Source organism: Pseudorasbora parva, chromosome 24 (assembly GCF_024679245.1).
Source record: "Pseudorasbora parva isolate DD20220531a chromosome 24, ASM2467924v1, whole genome shotgun sequence".
NCBI classification, from domain to species: domain Eukaryota; kingdom Metazoa; phylum Chordata; class Actinopteri; order Cypriniformes; family Gobionidae; genus Pseudorasbora; species Pseudorasbora parva.
Window position 1 is genome coordinate 2,379,207 of NC_090195.1, and position 20,593 is coordinate 2,399,799.

General features: G+C 40.7%; 1 protein-coding gene across 1 annotated transcript in view; it reads right to left on the minus strand.

The window, feature by feature from the left end:
- Nucleotides 1-11,491: 11,491 nt before the first annotated feature.
- LOC137064119 (nuclease EXOG, mitochondrial-like) overlaps nt 11,492-20,593 on the minus strand; it is a 14,257-nt gene continuing 5,155 nt past the window's right edge. The window contains exon 6 of the mRNA XM_067435449.1: nt 11,492-12,714. Coding sequence (XP_067291550.1) covers nt 12,277-12,714 — 438 coding nt within the window. The 3' untranslated portion in view covers nt 11,492-12,276. The remainder of the gene's footprint in view (nt 12,715-20,593) is intronic.

Here is a 20,593-nt window from a genome sequence, read left to right on the forward strand (position 1 = left end):
GGACGGCCTTCATGTCCTCCGCCTGAAACATCGATACACACACACCGGTTTATCTGAGAGATGTCACGCCGACGACCCTAACAAAACAATCCAGAGAGCAACGCCATTTCTGGAGACACTTTTATAATATTCCACTAACCTAAGAACTGCAGATTTTGCTGTTATCTCTTTTAACAAACAGAAAAATGAATTATTTTGTAAGGAAACATGATTATAAGAGCGCAGTGATCCATACGATCTAAGATGACAGCCAAAAAGTCACATTCTCAAGTGTCTAAAAGCCTGAATGTGTCGGAGAAAACTTCCATGCCCCCAAAATGAAATGAAAGTCATCTAAGAGCGCTGAGCACTCAGGAAGTGAGAGGGCCAGATGGAGGAAGTTAAAGTCTCATCTGGCCTTTGGTCATGGCTGATCTCATATGAGTCCTTCCCATGAGCACTCACTGCGATTAGCATCACATAGGAAATGGATGTGTGTGTGTATATGTGATGTGTAATGTTTATCGATGCTTTAGTAATGGAAACCCCTGTTTATCTTGCCGGGAAATCATCTCAGACTGTTCGAGAACTTGCCCAGTGGGTTTGGGAATGACGGATGAGTGAATGCATGTTTGTGAGCGTGTTTTAAAAGGGTTAGTTCACCCAAAAATTAAAATTACTTACCCTGTGGTTGGACACCCGTCAGACCTCCGTTCATCTTCACACACAGATGAAGATATTAGTGTTGAAATCCGATGGCTCAGAAAGGCCTTCATTGACACCAATGTCATTTCCTCTCTCAAGACCCATAAAGGCACTAAAGACGTCGTTACAAAGCCCATCTCACTACAGCGGCTCTACAATCATTTATGAAGAGGCGAGGATAGTTTCTGTGCGCAAAAACACTAAATAACGACTTATATAGTGATGGGCCGATTTCAAAACAAAGATTCGAACCGTTATGAATCAGTGAATCGATTCATGATTCGGATCGTGTCAAACTGCTGAAATCACGTGACTTTGGTGATACGAATCATGAATCGATTCACTGATTCATAACGGTTCGAATCTTTGTTTTGAAATCGGCCCATCACTATATAAGTCGTTATTTAGTGTTTTTGCGCACAGAAACTATCCTCGCCTCTTCATAAATGATTGTAGAGCCGCTGTAGTGAGATGGGCTTTGTAACGACGTCTTTAGTGCCTTTATGGGTCTTGAGAGAGGAAATGACATTGGTGTCAATGAAGGCCTTTCTGAGCCATCGGATTTTAACACTAATATCTTCATCTGTGTGTGAAGATGAACGGAGGACTGACGGCTGGCCAACCACAGGAGGAATTAATGAGAGCATTTACATTTTTGGGTGAACTAACCATTTAAATCACAGTGCATGTTTTAAACTCACTGTGAATGTGAGGCGAGGACAATCGTTTGCTCTCTGTATCCTCATCGGTGGACCAGTGTTTGGTGTATATGGTTGCCATGGCAGCCGGATCTGATGAGGTCCCTGGACACCGGGAGGATGAGCTTGTTCCCCTGAGGGCAGTGTTGACCCGGCGATACACAACCTCATGTTTGTCTCTGGATGAAGACGACGAGAACACAAACACAACCATATTAGAGACAGATCACAGAGATGAATACATTGGTGAAAGCGCACACTGGCACCTGATTTCATATATATATACACACACACTCACTGTTTGAACTTAAAAAAGTTAATGTTTGTGTGGCCTCAATTTTAGTTTAGTCAACTTGAAAAGCAAAGTTGTATTAAAGTGACAACTTGGATATTTGAGTTAACAAAACTTAATTTTAATATATATATATATACATACATAAGGTCTCCCTTCTAACCCACCGCTCTACAGTCATTTGAAAGTCATTGCAGTACCAGTTTTGGCCACAATCTTACATACACTTCCTTTAACAATTGTGTCTTTGTGTTTAAAGCTGCACTATGTAATCTTTCCATCCACTAGAGGTCGCCTATACTTAACAAAAGCGTAGTTTGATGACGCCAGGTTTGGGCACAGAATCTTGTGACCTGGCCTTCACCTCACAGCCGGTGGGAAAGAATCGGGATAGAATTCATGTTGATGGATGTGATAAATCAATCACATTAGTGTAAGAACGGGTCGCTCTCAGGAGCTCAGTGAACTGAAGCGTGGTGCCGTGATAGGTTGCCACCTGTGCAATAAGTCCATTCCTGACATTTCCTCACTACTAAATATTCCATGCTCAACCGTTATACAGTCCATGTTTTCTTCCTGAACCATCACAGTACAGACGTGCAGTCAGATGCTAGCAAAACAGCGTTGCATTATCGCACGCACCGTTCTTCATTAGAGCGTGGATCGCCTGTGACTGACGGTATTCAGCATCTGACTGCATGTCTGTACCACAACAGTTCAGGACGAATACATGCACCATTACACGTAATCCATTTAATATGATAAAACATTTTTTTTTAAATGCATTTCCTGCTGTTATATGTATCCATGATCCAGTCATATCCGACTCTCTCAAAACACGCCTGCTCAGCGTTTTTAATTTTACATCCCAGACGCATTACACCCCACTAAGTCCATTTTTCAGAAAGATGTATTTGGGAGAAGGAGCATTCACAGAACAAGTCGTCATTCTAGTGACTCATGCATTTCAGAGGAATGAAAAAGCAGCTAGTGTTTTCTGAGCAGAAATGTCTTACTCCACATTAGCTGCGAACAGGAGAACACACAGCGAGAGAGCGTTACAAATCAAACATACAGCAGGTGTGCACGCGCGCTTCATACATCAATTTAATTGGGCAAAACTGTCCTGCACTGCAAAAAAAAGAGGTAAAGGATGGCAGTTCCTAAACAAGAGCTTTTTTGGCCTATTTTACATACGTAACAGAGACGTAGAACAACTCAACATACCGCAGATGACCTTTACATGACCAAATATGATCAATACCAGTGTGTTTTAGGCACCACTATTATTATTATTTATATTTAGTTAGTGATGTGATGATCAAACCTCTATTAAACTGCAGAGAGACAGCTAAAAAACACATTGAAATGCCACTTCAGCAACCAAATAACAGTCTTGCATCCTGAGCGTTGAGGTTGTGAGTTTTGCACAGGCACATTTTCTATTTAGTACTACGCTTGTACAGGTACAATAAAGCACCAGTGTGTTCGATAAGGCTGTAAATGAGCTTCAGACCTCCGGTGATGAATGAGGCTGGACGCTGGAGTCGGTATATGAAGGTCAGTAGGTCAGAAACAACAGGCAGAAGAGACACACACACTCACGTCTGGATCAATCCTCTGGCCTCAAAGAGCCGAGACGAGATCAACGGCAGCACGAATTACAGAGACGGAAGACTTTAGGCTATAAAGGATGTGCTTTTTCTTCTTAATGGTCAAATACAGGCAGAAATGATGGTCAGGAAGCTCATGTACCAACTGAAAACAACAGTTGTTTTATAGAAACTATATATAAGTTTATATATTTCTATAGCTTAATAAAATTTGTTTGCGTATTATTCGAAAATGGTTGGGTTTACTCCAATAAAAATATTTGACAAAAAAAATAGAAAATGGTTGGGTTTAAAAACCTATTCATAACTTCTTTCCAGCATTGATTGATGATTGATTTTCATGAAAATTGGAGCAACCGTCTAGGAGTTTGAAAAGTCGTTTTTTTGGGGGGTAAGAAAATGTGGCAGGAATGTTTCATAACTTGTTTCTTATGGTTCAAAAGTTTATTGACGTAAAAAACATGAGTGAAACATTTGGACAAGTGGTGGCGCTAGAGAGTTTGATTTAGAAACACTAAATTTGCTTCAGATAATGTTTGGACTGTCCTCTATCAGTGTGCCAAATTTCATAACTTTCCTGCTAGCGGTTCTATAGGCGGCCATAAGCTCAATAGCGGAAGAGGAAGAAACTGAAAAATACTAAGAACGCCAACACATACAATAGGAGCCATCGCAGCTTTGGTGCTTGGCCCCTAATGATACTTTCTTTTATAAAGTTTTATTACACGGCTCTGTGAAATACTTGATTCTGATTGGTCAATCGCTCATTCCAGCGGTAGGTTATTTCCAGATAACACACACCGCTCATCCGGGTACTGCGAGTTATCTTGACCGGTTCTACTTCTGTGCTTAACGCTGGCGCCATCTTGTGGCTTAAACAGCCGTAAGTTACAATGGAAGACTTCAAGGCGGGTTTCCTTTATAACGTTTTAAATATGGATATTTTTCTGACACAAACGCATCGATTGGAATCAGAAGGCTCTATTAACCCATCGCAGTCGTGTGGAGCACGTTATTTGACGGACAGCTGCATTTAATGGACTTCAGAAACAGCTCCAACTACTGCTGGGATTAACGTTAGCCTGGACTTTTTAAATATAACTCTGATTGTATTTGTCTGACAGAAGAATGTCATAAACACCTATAATGACCTGAGGGTGAGTAAATCATAGGCTTGGTTTCATTTTTGGGTGAACTAACCCTTTCAGCATTCATTCTCAACATTTAGCAGCAATAGATAAAGGCTTAAAGCAGTCTGGAACTGTTTTTCTTCGCGGAAGCTTTGCGTAAGAGCTAATAAAATATTTAATCTCAAGACAATATTTAGTGTCTAATTTATTTGAGACTAGTAGCCGTGTAATAAGCGGGATAATGTCCACCCAGCCGGTTGTTATCTCAGAATAAACCCCTTCAGAGTGACGCTCCGCTTCGCCTCGGGGTCCTGATCACTCTGGAGGGGTTTATTCTGCGATAACAACCGGCTGGGTGGACATTATCCCTTACTTAAAAGGCAAGGCAAGTTTATTTATATAGCACATTTTATTAAAATAGTTTATTTATATAGCACATAAAAGCAGGATAACGCAATGTACACAAAACAAGCAATACTTAGCTCGTAATAAAAGTAAACTGCAAGGATCCACCCTTTACTTTTAGTCTCTAAAATAGAGCCAATAGTCAAAAACAGTAAAAATAATTTAGGAAATTTGATGATGGGGACCGATAAGCATAACTTCAGCTTTACCACCGTTCAGACTTAAGAAATGATTACTAATCCCTGTTTTTTATCTCAGAAATGTATATAAATCTGTTCATCATCAGCATAAAAGTAATAAAAGAGGCCAAGTGGTTACAACAAATGACCAAGTGATGACAGATAAATATTAAAGCGTAAAGGGCCCAGGACTGAGCCCTGAGGAACACCAGTGAAAATACTACATAAATACATGTGAAAGGTGAACAACACAGACAATTAAACCGACAGAAACCCAGATTAAACCTGCTAGCGTGAGTTATTCCCTGGTCCTCAGACTGTGTTTGTTGGTGCCGCCAGTGAAGATGCTTCAGTCCCGAGCTGATCCGTGATCAGATGCGCTGTGGCATGTTACCCGACCGCACGTCTGACTGCAGCCTGCGGTTCATGCATGCCGTCTGAACACTGAAACACACATGAAAACACATGCAGAAGATGAACACGCGTGTATTGATCATGTTGTGTGAGATGAGACGCACAGAGCCGGATTCTTCTCGTTCTGCTCCTTTGTTACACACAAAATAAATCAAACTACAGCAACAAACTATCTTGTTTAAAGGAAGGTTGTGTGATCATACTTTTATTCATTAAGGGTGCATTAAGTTGATCATTCATTTGATCATACATTTATAACGTTACAAAATATTCTGTTTTTATAAAATGCTTCAAATCTTCTGAGCTTTCTATTCATCAAAGAATCCTGAAACATACAAATGTATCAGTATATCATCCTATTAGAATTTCTGAAGGATCATATGACACTGAAGACTGAATAAATTACACTTTAAAAGTTATTTTAAATTGTAATATTTCAGATTTTTACTGTATTAAATAGAAGAGACTTAAAAACTGTACCTACCTCAAACAAAACAGACTAACACACACACACACACACACACACAAATAAATATATATATACACACACACTCACACACACACACACACACACACACATATATATATACACACACACACACACACACACACACACACACACACACACACACACACACACACACACACACACACACACACACACACACACACACACACACTCACCTAAAGGATTATTAGGAACACCTGTTCAATTTCTCATTAATGTAATAATCTAATCAACCAATCACATGGCAGTTGCTTCAGTGCATTTAGGGGTGTGGTCCTGGTCAAGACAATCTCCTGAACTCCAAACTGAATGTCAGAATGGGAAAGAAAGAAGATTTAAGCCATTTTGAGCGTGGCATGGAAAATTTACACGAGCTCCCCAAAATTGGACAGTTGAAGACTTGGACCAGTGGAAAATGTTGCCTGGTCTGATGAGTCTCGATTTCTGTTGAGACATTCAGATGGTAGAGTCAGAATTTGGCGTAAACAGAAGGAGAACATGGATCCATCATGCCTTGTTACCACTGTGCAGGCTGGTGGTGGTGGTGTAATGGTGTGGGGGATGTTTTCTTGGCACACTTTAGGCCCCTTAGTGCCAAATGGGCATCGTTTAAATGCCACGGCCTACCTGAGCATTGTTTCTGACCATGTCCATCCCTTTATGACCACCATGTCCCCATCCTCTGATGACTACTTCCAGCAGGATAATGCACCATGTCACAAAGCTCGAATCATTTCAAATTGGTTTCTTGAACATGACAATGAGTTGACTGAACTAAAATGGCCGCCACAGTCAGCAGATCTCAACCCAATAGAGCATCTTTGGGATGTGGTGGAACGGGAGCTTCGTGCCCTGGATGTGCATCCCACAAATCTCCATCAACTGCAAGATGCTCTCCTATCAATATGGGCCGACATTTCTGAAGAATGCTTTCAGCACCTTACTGAATCAATGCCACGGAGAATTAAGGCAGTTCTGAAGAAGAAAGGGGGTCAAACACAGTATTAGTGTGTGCTCCTAATAATCCTTGAGGTGAGTGTGTATATATTATTTTATCACTAGTCTGGAGGCAGTAGTTTTGTGTATTTAATTACTCATTGCATCTCTCATTTATTTGCATTTTAAGTGTCCCTGTAACTGTACATTTGGGTCTTTTTGACACATGTATTATTCTGCAAATGCTTAAAGCACAACTATTCCTGAACCTGGAGCTTTTCTTTGAAGAAATAAGAAACACGACCTGTAAGAACACCATCACGCGACTGAAACGCTTCCCTGTGTTTCTACACAAAAAAGAAAAAAAAAAGATGTTAATTTCTGGAACAAGAAGTTTGCAAAAACAAGAGGAAAAATTTGCCGTTCCCGCACAACAGCGGAGGGAAGGTGACTTCCAGAAAAGCAGAAAGTCTTTGGAAAGGTTTCTGTTGGGGAGAGGAATATCTTAGTAAAATTGCTCTGCTGGCAAACAAACTTCGAATGTGACTCGCTTGCAGAAAGAGTCCGACGCTTGATCACTGTCTCGCGGCACAGAACGCTGACGCAGACACCGCGGCCCGAGACTCATGAAAATAGCCCAGCGGAATCATGGGAGCTGTATTTCTCTGTGTGTAACTGGGTTAACAACACACGCATCTGAACGCGGACAGCAGCGATTCTTCACCACACACTCATGATTTATCTGGACTGAAAAACAAATCCTGCAAACTAATCCGTTATCTGTGCATTTACATATCCTTGCACTTCAATGTGACCCACATATTCATACACAGACGCATATTCTCTCTAGTGGGAATCATCGTTAAACAGCACGCTTTGAGGTGTTTTATATACGCTGAATACGCTGAAAGGTCCAGAGGTTTTGTGTGAATGAAGAGCATAAAAAGCACATCATCCTCTTCATTTCCATCTGATGAAGGTCTAGAATCAGTGATGCAGAAAAATAAGTGGAACAGCTTAAAACAAACCCACCGATACAAACCGAAGGAGCCTTGTCATGCAAGAGAGGAAGAAAACTGCAATCAACCCAAACACATTAGCAACCACCCGGAACATCATAACCTCCTAGCAACCACCCAGAACATCATAACAACCTTCTAGCAACCACCTAGAACATCATAACAACCTCCTAGCAACCACCCAGAACATCATAACAACCTCCTGGCAACCACCCAGAACATCATAACAACCTCCTAGCAACCACCCAGAACATCATAACAACCTCCTAGCAACCATCCAGAACATCATAACCTCCTAGCAACCACCCAGAACATCATAACAACCTCCTAGCAACCACCCAGAACATCATAACCTCCTAGAAACCACCAAAAACACCGTAGAAACCTCCTAGTAACCACCCAGAACATCATAACAACCTACTAGCAACCACCCAGAACACCATAACCTCCTAGTAACCAGCCAGAACTTCATAACAACCTCTGATCAACCACCTAGAACACCTTATTAACTTCCTAGCAACCACCCAGAATTCCTAAACAAGCACCCAAATCATCATAACAAAATCCCAGCAACCACCCAGAACACCTTAGAAACCACCCAGGAACATCAAAACAACCTCATATCAACCACCCAGAGCACCTAAACAATGTCCTAGCAACCACCAAGAACATATAACCTCTGATCAACCACCCAGAACATCAAAACCTCCTAGCAACCACCCAAAACATCATAACCTCCTAGCAACCACCCAAAACAACATAACCTCCTATCAACCACCCAGAACATCATAACCTCCTAGCAACCTCCCAGAAAATCATTATCTCCTAGCAACAACCCAGACCAACCAGCAATGTCCTATCAACCACCCAGAACACCTTAGCAACTCCATAGCAACCACCAGAACATCATAACAACATCTGATCAACAACCCAGAACATTATCTTAGCAACGTCCTAGCAGCCACTCTGAAGACCGAAGCAACCACCGATCAACCACCTACATCTTAGCAACCTCCTAGAAACCACACAGAACCTAGCAGCATTCAATAAACCACCTAGAACATTTTAGCAACAGTCCTAGAAACCACCTAAAACATCATAGCAAGCACCTAGAACATCTTCGCGACCTCCTATCATCGACACTTTAACAGCCTCCTAACAACCACCCAGAACACATTAGCAACCTCCTAGCAACCACCTAGGACATCATAACCTCTGATCAACCACCTAGAACACCGTAGCAAACTCCTAGCAACCTACCAGAAAATCTCAACCTCCTAGCAACCACCCAGAATACCTAAGCAATCTCTTCTTAACCACCCAGAACACCTTAGTGACCTCCTAGCAACCAGCCAGAAAATCTTAACCTCCTAGCAACCACCCAGAACACCTTAGTGACCTCCTAGCAACCACCCAAAACACCTTAGTGACCTCCTAGCAACCACCCAGAACATCTTAACCCTAGCAACCACCCAGAACACCTAAGCAATCTCCTATTAACCACCCAGAACACCTTAGCAACCTCCTAGAAAACACCTAGAACATCATAACCTCTGATCAACCACCCAGAACACCTAACCCAAAATGCATAAACGTGAATCAAACAAACCCGTCTGATTTCTGACACTGCTCTGGGGGTCAGAGGTCAGACACACTTTAAATACCTCACTTGAACTCATTCACAAAAGAGGTCACATGATCACAGGAATCGGCCACAATGCAACAGAAACGTTTCTATATCTGATGTTTGTCGTTATTCAGGTAAGCAGATGTGTGTGTATGTTTGACTAGCAGCTCAAACTGTTGCTCTGCCGAGTCAGCAGTGGAGCGCCATGAGAGAAACCCATGGCAATGCTGATTATGTAATGTGTGTGTGTGTGTGTTATTAATTGAAACACAAACACACTAAATCATGCATGGATATAGAAGCGCTTCCTCCAGTGCAGGTTCATTTCTCTGTATTAGTGTGGTAATTTCTGCTGATGCACCAGCAGTCAAACGAGCCGTTTTCCCCAGACTAACACAAGAAGTGTTGATCCGACGAGTGCAACCGACTCAGACATCTCCTGTGTTTTACCGAACATCAAATGCAATTACATGCGACTTGTGTCAGGAAGTTCAGTGCATCTGCGGCGAGATGAGAGACCGAGTCCTTCATCAGACCGGACGAGACGAGAGACCCTGAGCGCTGAAGCCATTGATTTAAGATCAAATCAAATCACTCATGCAAAACTAACAGCCACACAACACAACACAGCCTCACACTGATGTTCATGAAGAAACCTGCCAGCGTCTGTGACATTTACAGCTGTGTGTGACTCAATAATGATCTTATCATCCTCTGAAGCACTTACAAAGACAGAGAATAACTAGAAACATTTACACTGACTGCTGGGTGACAGCTTTTTAATGGCAGTACGGATACTGTTTACATTGATTTCTGTAGCGCTTTATATAATGCCGACGGTTTCAGAGAGAAACATGCATCCATTATCAAACATTCAATACATTAGCAGAAGACTATCAGGAATATTTTAGTTGACTAACACTTAAATTAACTTCATTGTATTTAAATAAATTATATTTAAGAATTATTTACTATAATTAAAACAATGCATTATTTCAATTTAAAATGAAATATTTATTAATATATTATAATATATTAAATATAATTGATGTACTAAATAAAATTAAAGCTGAAATAAAAATAAGAAATATATTCGAATATATAAGAAAAACAATAATACAACATTGAATATAAGTTACCAGGTTTTTTAACATTGATTTGAAAATAAAACAAATACTAATAAAAATGACAAAAATTACTAAAACTAACAAAAAGTCAAATACAAAATTGAAACTAATTTATATATATATATATATATATATATATATATATATATATACACATACACACACACACCTGTATATATATATATAAAAAATATATATATACTTTATATAAATTATATGTATGAATTTCAATTTTTACTATATATTTAAAATAATTATTTACATACAAAATATTTATATGAATATTTTAATATTAAACATAAATTCATAAAAAATTTACTCTATATTAATAAACTTTTTCAACTAGTTTAAGTTGACAAAACTAAAACTTATTTAAAAAAAATACAGATATATTAAAAGAAAAACAAAACATTAACTAATAAAAATGTAAAAAATAAAATGAAAAACTAATATATATATATATATATATATATATATATATATATATATATATATATATATATATATATATATATATATATATATATATATATATATCTCTCAATGATACAAAAACACTGCTCATTATTAAGCTCAATTTAGTTTAATAATAGTGTCAATTTTGCAAAGTTCATCAGTTATGAAACAATGAGAAGCAAGCGAGATCCATAAATTACATTTACCGAAATTATATTAGCATTGACTCAAAATTCAGCCACTTTTTGGCAGTGGTTATTGGTCAATGCCAATAATCTCAAAATCAACAAAAACAACACTAATATTCCCAAATGAAAGATCTGATTAATTTCCCAGACTGTTCTATGTCTGAAAAACAAAATGACAGAGCCCTGGATGACGAACAACAAAGAAATACACAATATGAGAAATAAAACACTTTATTTGAGTAAATGTTACACTGAGTAAGCTTCGAGGCTTTGTGTAAAACAAACTTTTAAAGGGTTAGTTCACCCAAAAATGAAATGTCTGTCATTAACTCCTCCCCCTAATGTCGCTCCACACCCGTAAGACCTCCGTTCATCTTCACACACAGTTTAAGATATTTTAGATTTAGTCCGAGAGCGTATGCAAGTGTATGCACACTATACTGTCCATTTCCAGAAAGATTGTCAAAGATTCAATTGGTTATGAATCAGCGTATTAATTAATGATTCGGATCACGTTTTAAACTGCTGAAGTCATGTGACATTGCCGATCCGAGTCATAAATCAATTCACTGATTCATAACCGTTTGAATCTTTATTTGAGGATTGAACACAAACCCGGAAGAGAAGCCAATGCTGAATAAAGTCGTAGTTTTTGTTATTTTTGGACCCAAATGTATTTTGGATGCTTCAAGAGACTCTAATTAACCCACTGATGTCTCATATGGACTACTGTGATGATGTTTTTATTCCCTTTCTGGACATGGACAGTATAGTGTGCATACACTTGCATACGCTCTCAGACTAAATATAAAATATCTTAAACTGTGTGTGAAGATGAACGGAGGTCTTACGGGTGTGGAGCGACATTAGGGTGTGTCATTAATGACAAATTTCATTTTTGGGTGAACTAACTTAAACTAACCCTTTAAGTAACAATACCAAAAACAAATCCTCTAAAATACTGCAAAACCAGTTTAACACACGGGCACAAGTCGGCCGCTCACAGCTCTGGCTTCTTCTCCTGGAGCTCTCGTCTCTTCTCCAGGTAAAGGTTGGTCAGATATTCGTCCGGTGTGATGCCTGCGTCTCTTAGCTCCGCCATGACCTTCTCCAGCCGCGCGATTGTCCTGGAGCTCGAGACCTTTCGGCCGCTGAGGTAAAGCGTGAACTGCTGGAAGTCCATGAGCCGGCACGAGTCCACGTCACACAGGTTCTCTATCCGCTCGGCTCGCTCCACGCCAGGGAAGAACCTCAGGCCGGACATGCGCTCCAAATCAGGCAAGCTCACCTGGAAGTCCGTCAGCGGACGCTCGAAGCCGATTGGAGAGTTTGGCACCACAAACGCCCCTAAAGCCAGAGAGTCTGAGGACGGGTCTTTCTGCGCCAGGACGACCTTGAAGAGGTGAGTGGGGACGGCAACGTCATCTTTCCCAATCAGCTGTCATGGGGAAACACGGATCAATGTTAGTGTTTGATGCCATTTACACTCCGACAGAATTATCAATCAATCAATCAACTTTATTTATATCGCGCTTTTACAATGACAATTGTTTCAAAGCAGCTTCACAGTGTTAAACAGGACAATATTGCAACTAAATTTGATTCGGCTGTACAGTCGCTGTGGAGAAACCGGTGATGATATCAGCTTATTTTAATTTATCATAGAGCGACAATGTTGGCAGATCAGTAATTGAGTTTATATAATGAATTAATGCCTAATAAATTATTTATATTTGGATATTTAGTTGAATAACTTAGATCATAGTGTCCCCAACTGAGCAAGCCAAGCTAAAGGAACCAAAACTCCATCAGGGCATGCAGACAATGGAGGCCATACGACGTTGAAAACACGCTAAAAAACAATTATGTGTTTTGATAGCACGCTAAAATGGCACACGAATTGGCGTATCACATGTACGCCATTTCATGAGATCAGTCTGCACATATAAAAAACGTTTTACTCACGTAAGTGTGTTGCACCATTCCTGTCAGATCCAAGTATCGACCTGTGTCTTGTTTACAAACTATTCCACAGTTAAATGAAGCAAACAAACGTAGTCAAGTCAACTTTATTTATATCGCGCTTTTACAATCATGATTGTTTCATAGCAGCTTCACAGTAATAAACAAGACAATATTGCAACTAAATTAGATTTGGCTGTACAGACGTTCTGGAGAAAACAGTGACGTTATCAGCTTATTTTAATTTATCATATAGCGACAATATGGGCAGATCAGTATTATAGAATTAAATAAGACCTAATTAATTAATTGTATTTGCTTATTTAGTTGAATAACTTGCATCATAATTTTAGTGTCCCCAACTGAGCAAGCCAAGCCAAAGGCGACAGTGGCATGGAGACAAAACTCTCCAAAAAAACAAAAAAAACCTTTGGAGAAACCAGACTCAGTCGGGGTGCCAGTTCTCCTCTGGCCTATTAACACACCGTGTATGATTATTATTCTGGCAACCTTACAGGTCAGAAATCATATTAGATCAGAATATTCAAAATGTCTGGGTATCCAGAAGAGACGGGTTTATTGAGGATGGCGTGTCGATTACACAAGAGTATGAATAGAATACACACATAATAAATAATTAAAGCTGCGAGCAGTAGTAAGCAGGTCTGTACTGCCACCTTTATAGACCTCACCAAGGCCTTTGACTCCGTCCACCATAGGATCCTTTCCCAGTATTGGTCTGTCCACCTCTAGCTGTGATTGGTTTGCCAGTTCTCTCACCAACTGTGTCCAGCAAATGAAGGTTGAAAACATCATATTACCCAACCCCAGTCACCTGCATGAACAGTATGGCTCTGGAGTGTGTCAAAACATATAAATATCTAGGCATCTGGTTGGATTCATCCCTGTCATTCATTACACACATTAATAACCTTCAAGGAAAAGTCAAAGCTAGACTACCCTTTCTTTTTCCCAATAAAGCTTCCTTTACTCATGCAACCAAATACATCCTTATAATATTTTGTTACATTTATATAGCGCTTTTTTGGGTCCTCAAAGTGCTTTACATAGAAGGGGGAATCTCCTCAACCAGCACCTGCACCCTTAAAAATAAAGCTGCCCGGAAGAACCAAAAATGGGGTTTCAGTGATGCCATTGAAGACCCATCTTTGGTTCCCCAAAGAACTGTTTTGTGAAAGGTTCTTTAAAGGGTTAGTTCACCCCAAAATTACATTTCTTTCATTAATGACTCACCCGAATGTCGTTCCACACCCGTAAGACCTCCGTTCATCCTCTGAACACAGTTTAAGATATTTTAGATTTAGTCCGAAGCCTTTTTGTCCTTTGAATGTGTATGCCCACTTGCTGTCAACGTCCAGAAGGTAATGAAAACATCATCAAAGTAGTCCATGTGTGACATCAGTTGGTTTGCTGGACTCTTTTGAAGCATCAGCAATACATTTTGGTCCAAAAATAACAAAAACTAAGTCTTTACTCAGCATTGTCTTCTCTTCCGCGTTTGTTTTCAATCCTCAAATAAAGAATCAAACGGTCGCGAATCAGCAAATTGATTCGTGATTCATATCGCAAATGTCACGTGATTTCAGCAGTTTCCTAGCCTGACAAGCCAGACCCACATCAAGATGTTTGGTCTGGAAACTCACCATTGACGGCTCAATCTGAGGGGCGGATAAACGGCTGTCTGTCAAACTCCCTCTGCACGCGATAGGATAGCGCTACACCAACCAGAGCAACGAAGGTGAAGCAGAGCTCGCTGACAGATTAAACATTCGCCGTATCCGGTCGGCAAAACTCCGAACACATCTTCCCTTCTTAAGAATGACTTCAGTGCCGTTTTTTGTTCTTTTCTCAGAGAAAAGCTTAACTCCAAGTCTTCCAGAGTCGCGGTCAAAGCTGATTCGAAAGACCGCCGTTCGCCAGTTTCTGTGTTTACTAGAAGCACGCAAGCGCAACTCGGCCGTCGTCATTATGGCCCCGCCCGCCGACTCTATACACGATGTGATTGGGCCGTCCAGATTGTGAGGAATACAGCTCAGATGGGTATTGAGAGTGCCTAGACGACACTTGCGGGCAAATTAAATTTGCTGCCGCTAGGGTGCGTCTAGATTTCTAGGCTAGCAGTTTCCCAGTTTGAAACTCGATTCGAATCTTGAATCATGACCGTTTGATTCTTTATTTGAGGAACACGGCAGAGAAGACAATGCTGAATAAAGTCGTAGTTTTTGTTATTTTTGGACCAAAATGTGTTGTCGACGCTTCAAAAGAGTCCAACTAACCCACTGATGTCTCATATGGACTACTTTGATGATGTTTTCATTACCTTCTGGACGTGGACAGCAAGTGGGCATTTACATTCAAAGAACAGAAAGGCCTCAGACTAAATCTAAAATATCTTAAACTGTGTGTGAAGATGAACGGAGGTCTTACGGGTGAGGAACGACATAAAGGGGAGGAGTTAATGACAGAAATTTCATTTTTGGGTGAACTAACCCTTTAAAGAACCATTTTTTTAAACCCATTTTATAGTCTAAAGAACCTTTTGTGCAATTTAAAGGTACATTGGATATTAAACAGGAATTAACCATCTTAACCATTTAAGAACTTTTATTCTTAAGAGTGTGGACGATGCGACGGCAGACATATTGCGCCAGAACACTCGCCACACACCAGCTTATGGTGGAGAGGAGACAGTGTGATGAAGCCAATCAGGATATGGGGATGATTTGGAGGCCATGATGGACAGCGGCCAATGGGCAAATTTGGCCAGGATGCCGAGGTTACACACCTACTCTTTATCATCCTGGGATTTTTAACGACCACAGAGAGTCAGGATCTCGGTTTAATGTCTCATCCGAAGGACGGTGCAGTCAATGAACTGCAGTTTAAGTCACTTCCGTATTGGCTTCAGCAGAAACTGGGGGAGAAGCCGCTTGGTTTCAACACACGACTAACTAAAGGCTTCAACATACTCCGCAAGAACAGAGAAAAGAGTTCTCGCTCCCAGGGCTGCGGGGGGGGTGGGGGGGGGAGAGACGTTGAACGTTGGTGTGCTGCGTGTTATTTAAAAATAAAAAATAAATATATATATCTCATATATATTTTTCTTTACCTGGTCATCTGCTCATCTCCCTCTGCTGACTTTACTACCCTGCTGATATATTTACCTCGAATCTGTTATAAAAACATGTTAAGAGATTATAGACCTCGTAATCATATGAATATTGTGTATAAGCACTCATAAAATTCTAACATAGTAGTGATTATAAAAAAGAAAGAAATTAGGTAAATAAGTATTAAAACCGCCAGTAGGCGGCAGCGATTCACTGTTTAAATGAGTGAGCCACTAAAATCATTCGTTCATCCAATCCGTTCAAAAGTCAGATTGATTTAGAAAGAAAACAAACACTGATGTGAATAATTGTCAGTGATAATTACAGACACTATTGAAAAATGAACTAGAAAAACAGACAGCTGTTTTGGTAACCTTTACTGATAGTTATAGCTAAATACATTGAAATGGATGAGCTAAATGATGTCATGTGTACTTAGATATTGCACAATATTCTCATACCTCATTCTCAGTAGGCTACAAGCTACATTTTTTTGCATCCCTCTCTGACCAGCAATTATAGTCCGCTGTGCAGCGCTTCTCTTCATTTTTGGCGCTAACGTTACCCGTGTGTCTCCCATTCAAACACCACTCGCGCTGTTTTGGTGAAAGTGCGACTCGCTGGTTGGGGGCGTTACCAATCGGTTCAATGGAGGGGGAGTATTTTTGTCTGATTTATTATGACAAAGTCATATTTGATTAGGAACAAAAATATTGTTACAAAATAAATTAATTCTACATATTTTTCATTTGATCTACTGTGATTTTCATTTTGAAATATTGGGGGGGGGGGGGGTTGTAACTGATGGACTTGAATATTGGGGGGGGGGGGGGTTACCTCCCCTCCATCCCCCCATAAACTACGCCCCTGGCAGCAAGAACAAAATGACGTAATTTTGCCTGGTTTGGGAGTTCTCGGAGCTTGATCTTGATACGTCGCCTGAGCAGAACTTTTTTCTTGCAGGCGTCCGAGAACTATTGTGTGATTGGTCAGACATTTAAAGTGGGCGGGGTTAATGCAGGAAACACAGATGATCGGCACCTGCTTTTCTCATGAAGTATGGCATGTGCTGGCCAGAATGAACTTTGTTCTTGCAGAGTATGTTCATAACTTAACTCAACCAGGTCCCGCCCCTTTATTCTGCGTATTAAATATTATAATGAGGAATATTGTGACGTGCTGGTAACCGGAAGAAAACTCAAAACACTGATATAGAGAAGAACTCCCGCTGGAGGGACTCTGGAAACATTTTTTATGCTCAAACAGCAACATTACACACGGCGGAAAAAAAGCAGAATAGGTGCTTTATAATAGAGTGCCATGTTTTTTTGACATCTCCATCTCACTCCGACAGCTGATGGAGAGGCGGGACGATGAAAGCAAGCAGAAGTTTAATGAGACCGACGGGTCATTATTGCAGAGCGAGAGAAACCGTAATCTGATGAAACTATGGCTCAGAATGACAAAGCAGATCTGGAGCCGTCCGTTAGAGCCGCCAGCACATTCACAGCTACCCAAATTCCCATCAGACGGCTCGCTGCATAAGCACGCAATTCCCTGAAAACGGACGCATATGCCCCGTCCCCGGAGACTCAGCGGTGTGTGTGTGTGTAGATGGAGGTGACGTGGCTTCTGTCTCGGCTCATTTGCACGAGTTCAGAGCCTCAGGGCACCTGTCTGTGTCCATTTACACACAGCGCAAAACCAAATCTGTCCCTCTGAAGCCAGCTGGAGCTCCCGGAGAGACGGTCCTCTGATGTAAAACAGCATTCAGACATTAATATTATTATTATTATATAAAAGCATAAACGATGAGGGACGGTACAGTTAGAAATCGTGGTTTTATTGTCTGTTTGTGGGTTTAAAGGGAAACGCTGAGTGTAGTTTAATACGGAGTCAGCTGATGTGTGAGGTCTGGTGAAGTGCACCAGCGCCACCTGCTGGACATTCATTATCATTACAACTTCGTTTTTTCATTCACTTTCCTTAAGTCTTCACTGTCCAGAATAACTCAGGAAAACAGTGTGTTTACCTATGACACTAAAGTGTTTATGGTCATAATGCAGAACTCTGAACTTTAGGGGTGAACTTTATTACTTACACTTATTACACTTTAAACTTACACTTATTACCAAGAATTATTAAGATTCTTGGTATATGTGCATGTGAGAGCCTCTGTGTACGTGAGTGAGTGTGTGAGTGTGTGTGTGTGTGTGTGTGTGTGTGTGTGTGTGTGTGTGTGTGTGTGTGAGAGAGTGTGAGAGAGCGTGTGAGAGAGCGTGTGAGAAAGCGTGTGAGAAAGCGTGTGAGAGAGTGTGTGAGTGTGCGTGTGAGAGCCTCTGTGTATGTGAGTGAGTGTGTGTGTTTGTGTAAGTGTGTGTGTTTGTGTAAGTGAGTGAGAGAGTGTGTGTGTGAGAGTGTGTGTGTGAGAGTTTGTGTGTGAGAGTGTGTGAGAGTGTGTGTGAGAGTGTGTGTGAGAGAGTGTGTGAGAGAGTGTGTGAGAGAGTGTGTGAGAGAAGGTGTGAGAGAAGGTGTGAGAGAAGGTGTGAGAGAAGGTGTGAGAGAAGGTGTGAGAGAGAGTGTGAGAGAGAGTGTGAGAGAGAGTGTGAGAGAGAGTGTGTGAGAGTGTGTGAGAGAGTGTGTGAGAGAGTGTGTGAGAGAGTGTGTGAGAGAGTGTGTGAGAGAAGGTGTGAGAGTGTGTGTGAGAGAGTGTGTGAGAGAGTGTGTGAGAGAGTGTGTGAGAGAAGGTGTGAGAGTGTGTGTGAGAGAGTGTGTGAGAGAGTGTGTGAGAGAAGGTGTGAGAGTGTGTGTGAGAGAGTGTGTGAGAGAGTGTGTGAGAGAGTGTGTGAGAGAAGGTGTGAGAGGTGTGAGAGAAGGTGTGAGAGTGTGTGTGAGAGAGTGTGTGAGAGAAGGTGTGAGAGAGAGTGTGAAAGAGAAAAGACCACATGCCACTGAGAAGTGGTTTGACAATGACTGCAAACAACTTAGGAAAGAATTAAGAATCCTATCCAACCAGAAACACAGAGATGCTGACAATGAGAACATCCGTCATCTTTATCACGAAAAACTTAAACAATATAGAAATACTTTAAGAAAGAAAAAAGAACAGAACACAAAAATTCAACTCAGGGAAATTGAAGAATCCTTAGAATCTAACCACTTCTGGAAACATTGGAATACACTAAACAAATCTTACCATCAAGAACTAGCCATTCAGAATGGAGATGTTTGGATAAACCACTTCTCTAACCTTTTTAGTAACATAAACTAAACTCAGGAACAAAATGCCCTGAGTGACAAACTAAAGGTTTTAGAATCAACCATCAAAGACTACCAGAACCCCTTAGACTCTCCAATAACACTAGCTGAACTATTAGACCAAATACAAAACCTGAAACCGCAAAAAGCCTGTGGTGTCGATGGCATCCTAAATGAAATGATTAGATACACTGACCACAAATTCAAATTAGCCATTCTCAAGCTCTTTAACATCATCCTGAGTTTAGGTATATTCCCCAACATTTGGAACAAAGGTCTTATAACCCCAATCCATAAAAACGGAGACAGATTTGACCCTAATAACTACCGTGGTATATGTGTAAACAGCAACCTAGGCAAACTTTTCTGCAACATCCTAAACGGCAGACTAGGCCATTTTCTCAGAGACAAAAATGTTCTGAGCAAATGTCAAATTGGCTTCCAACCAAAATATCGCACATCAGACCATATATACACCCTCCATACCTTAATTGACAAGCAAATCAACCAGAACAAAGGTAAAATTCTCTCATGTTTTGTTGATTTCAAAAAAGCTTTTGACTCCATTTGGCATGAAGGTCTTTTTCTTCAGTTAATCCAGTGCGGCATCGGAGGAAAAACCTATGACATCATCAAATCAATGTACACCAACAACAAATTTGCAGTTAAAATTGGAAACAAACACACAGAATTCCTCCCTCAGAGTCGTGGAGTGAGACAGGGCTGCAGCTTAAGTCCTGCGCTGTTCAATATCTACATAAATGGACTAGCACAGGCCCTGGATCAGTCTGCGGCACCTGGCCTTACTCTACTGGACACTGAAGTCAAATGCCTTCTGTTTGCTGATGATCTGGTGCTGCTGTCTCCCACTAAAGAGGGTCTACAGCAGCATCTAGACCTCCTAAACAACTTCTGTCAGTCATGGGCTCTATCAGTTAACCCCAAAAAGACTAAAATAATGATTTT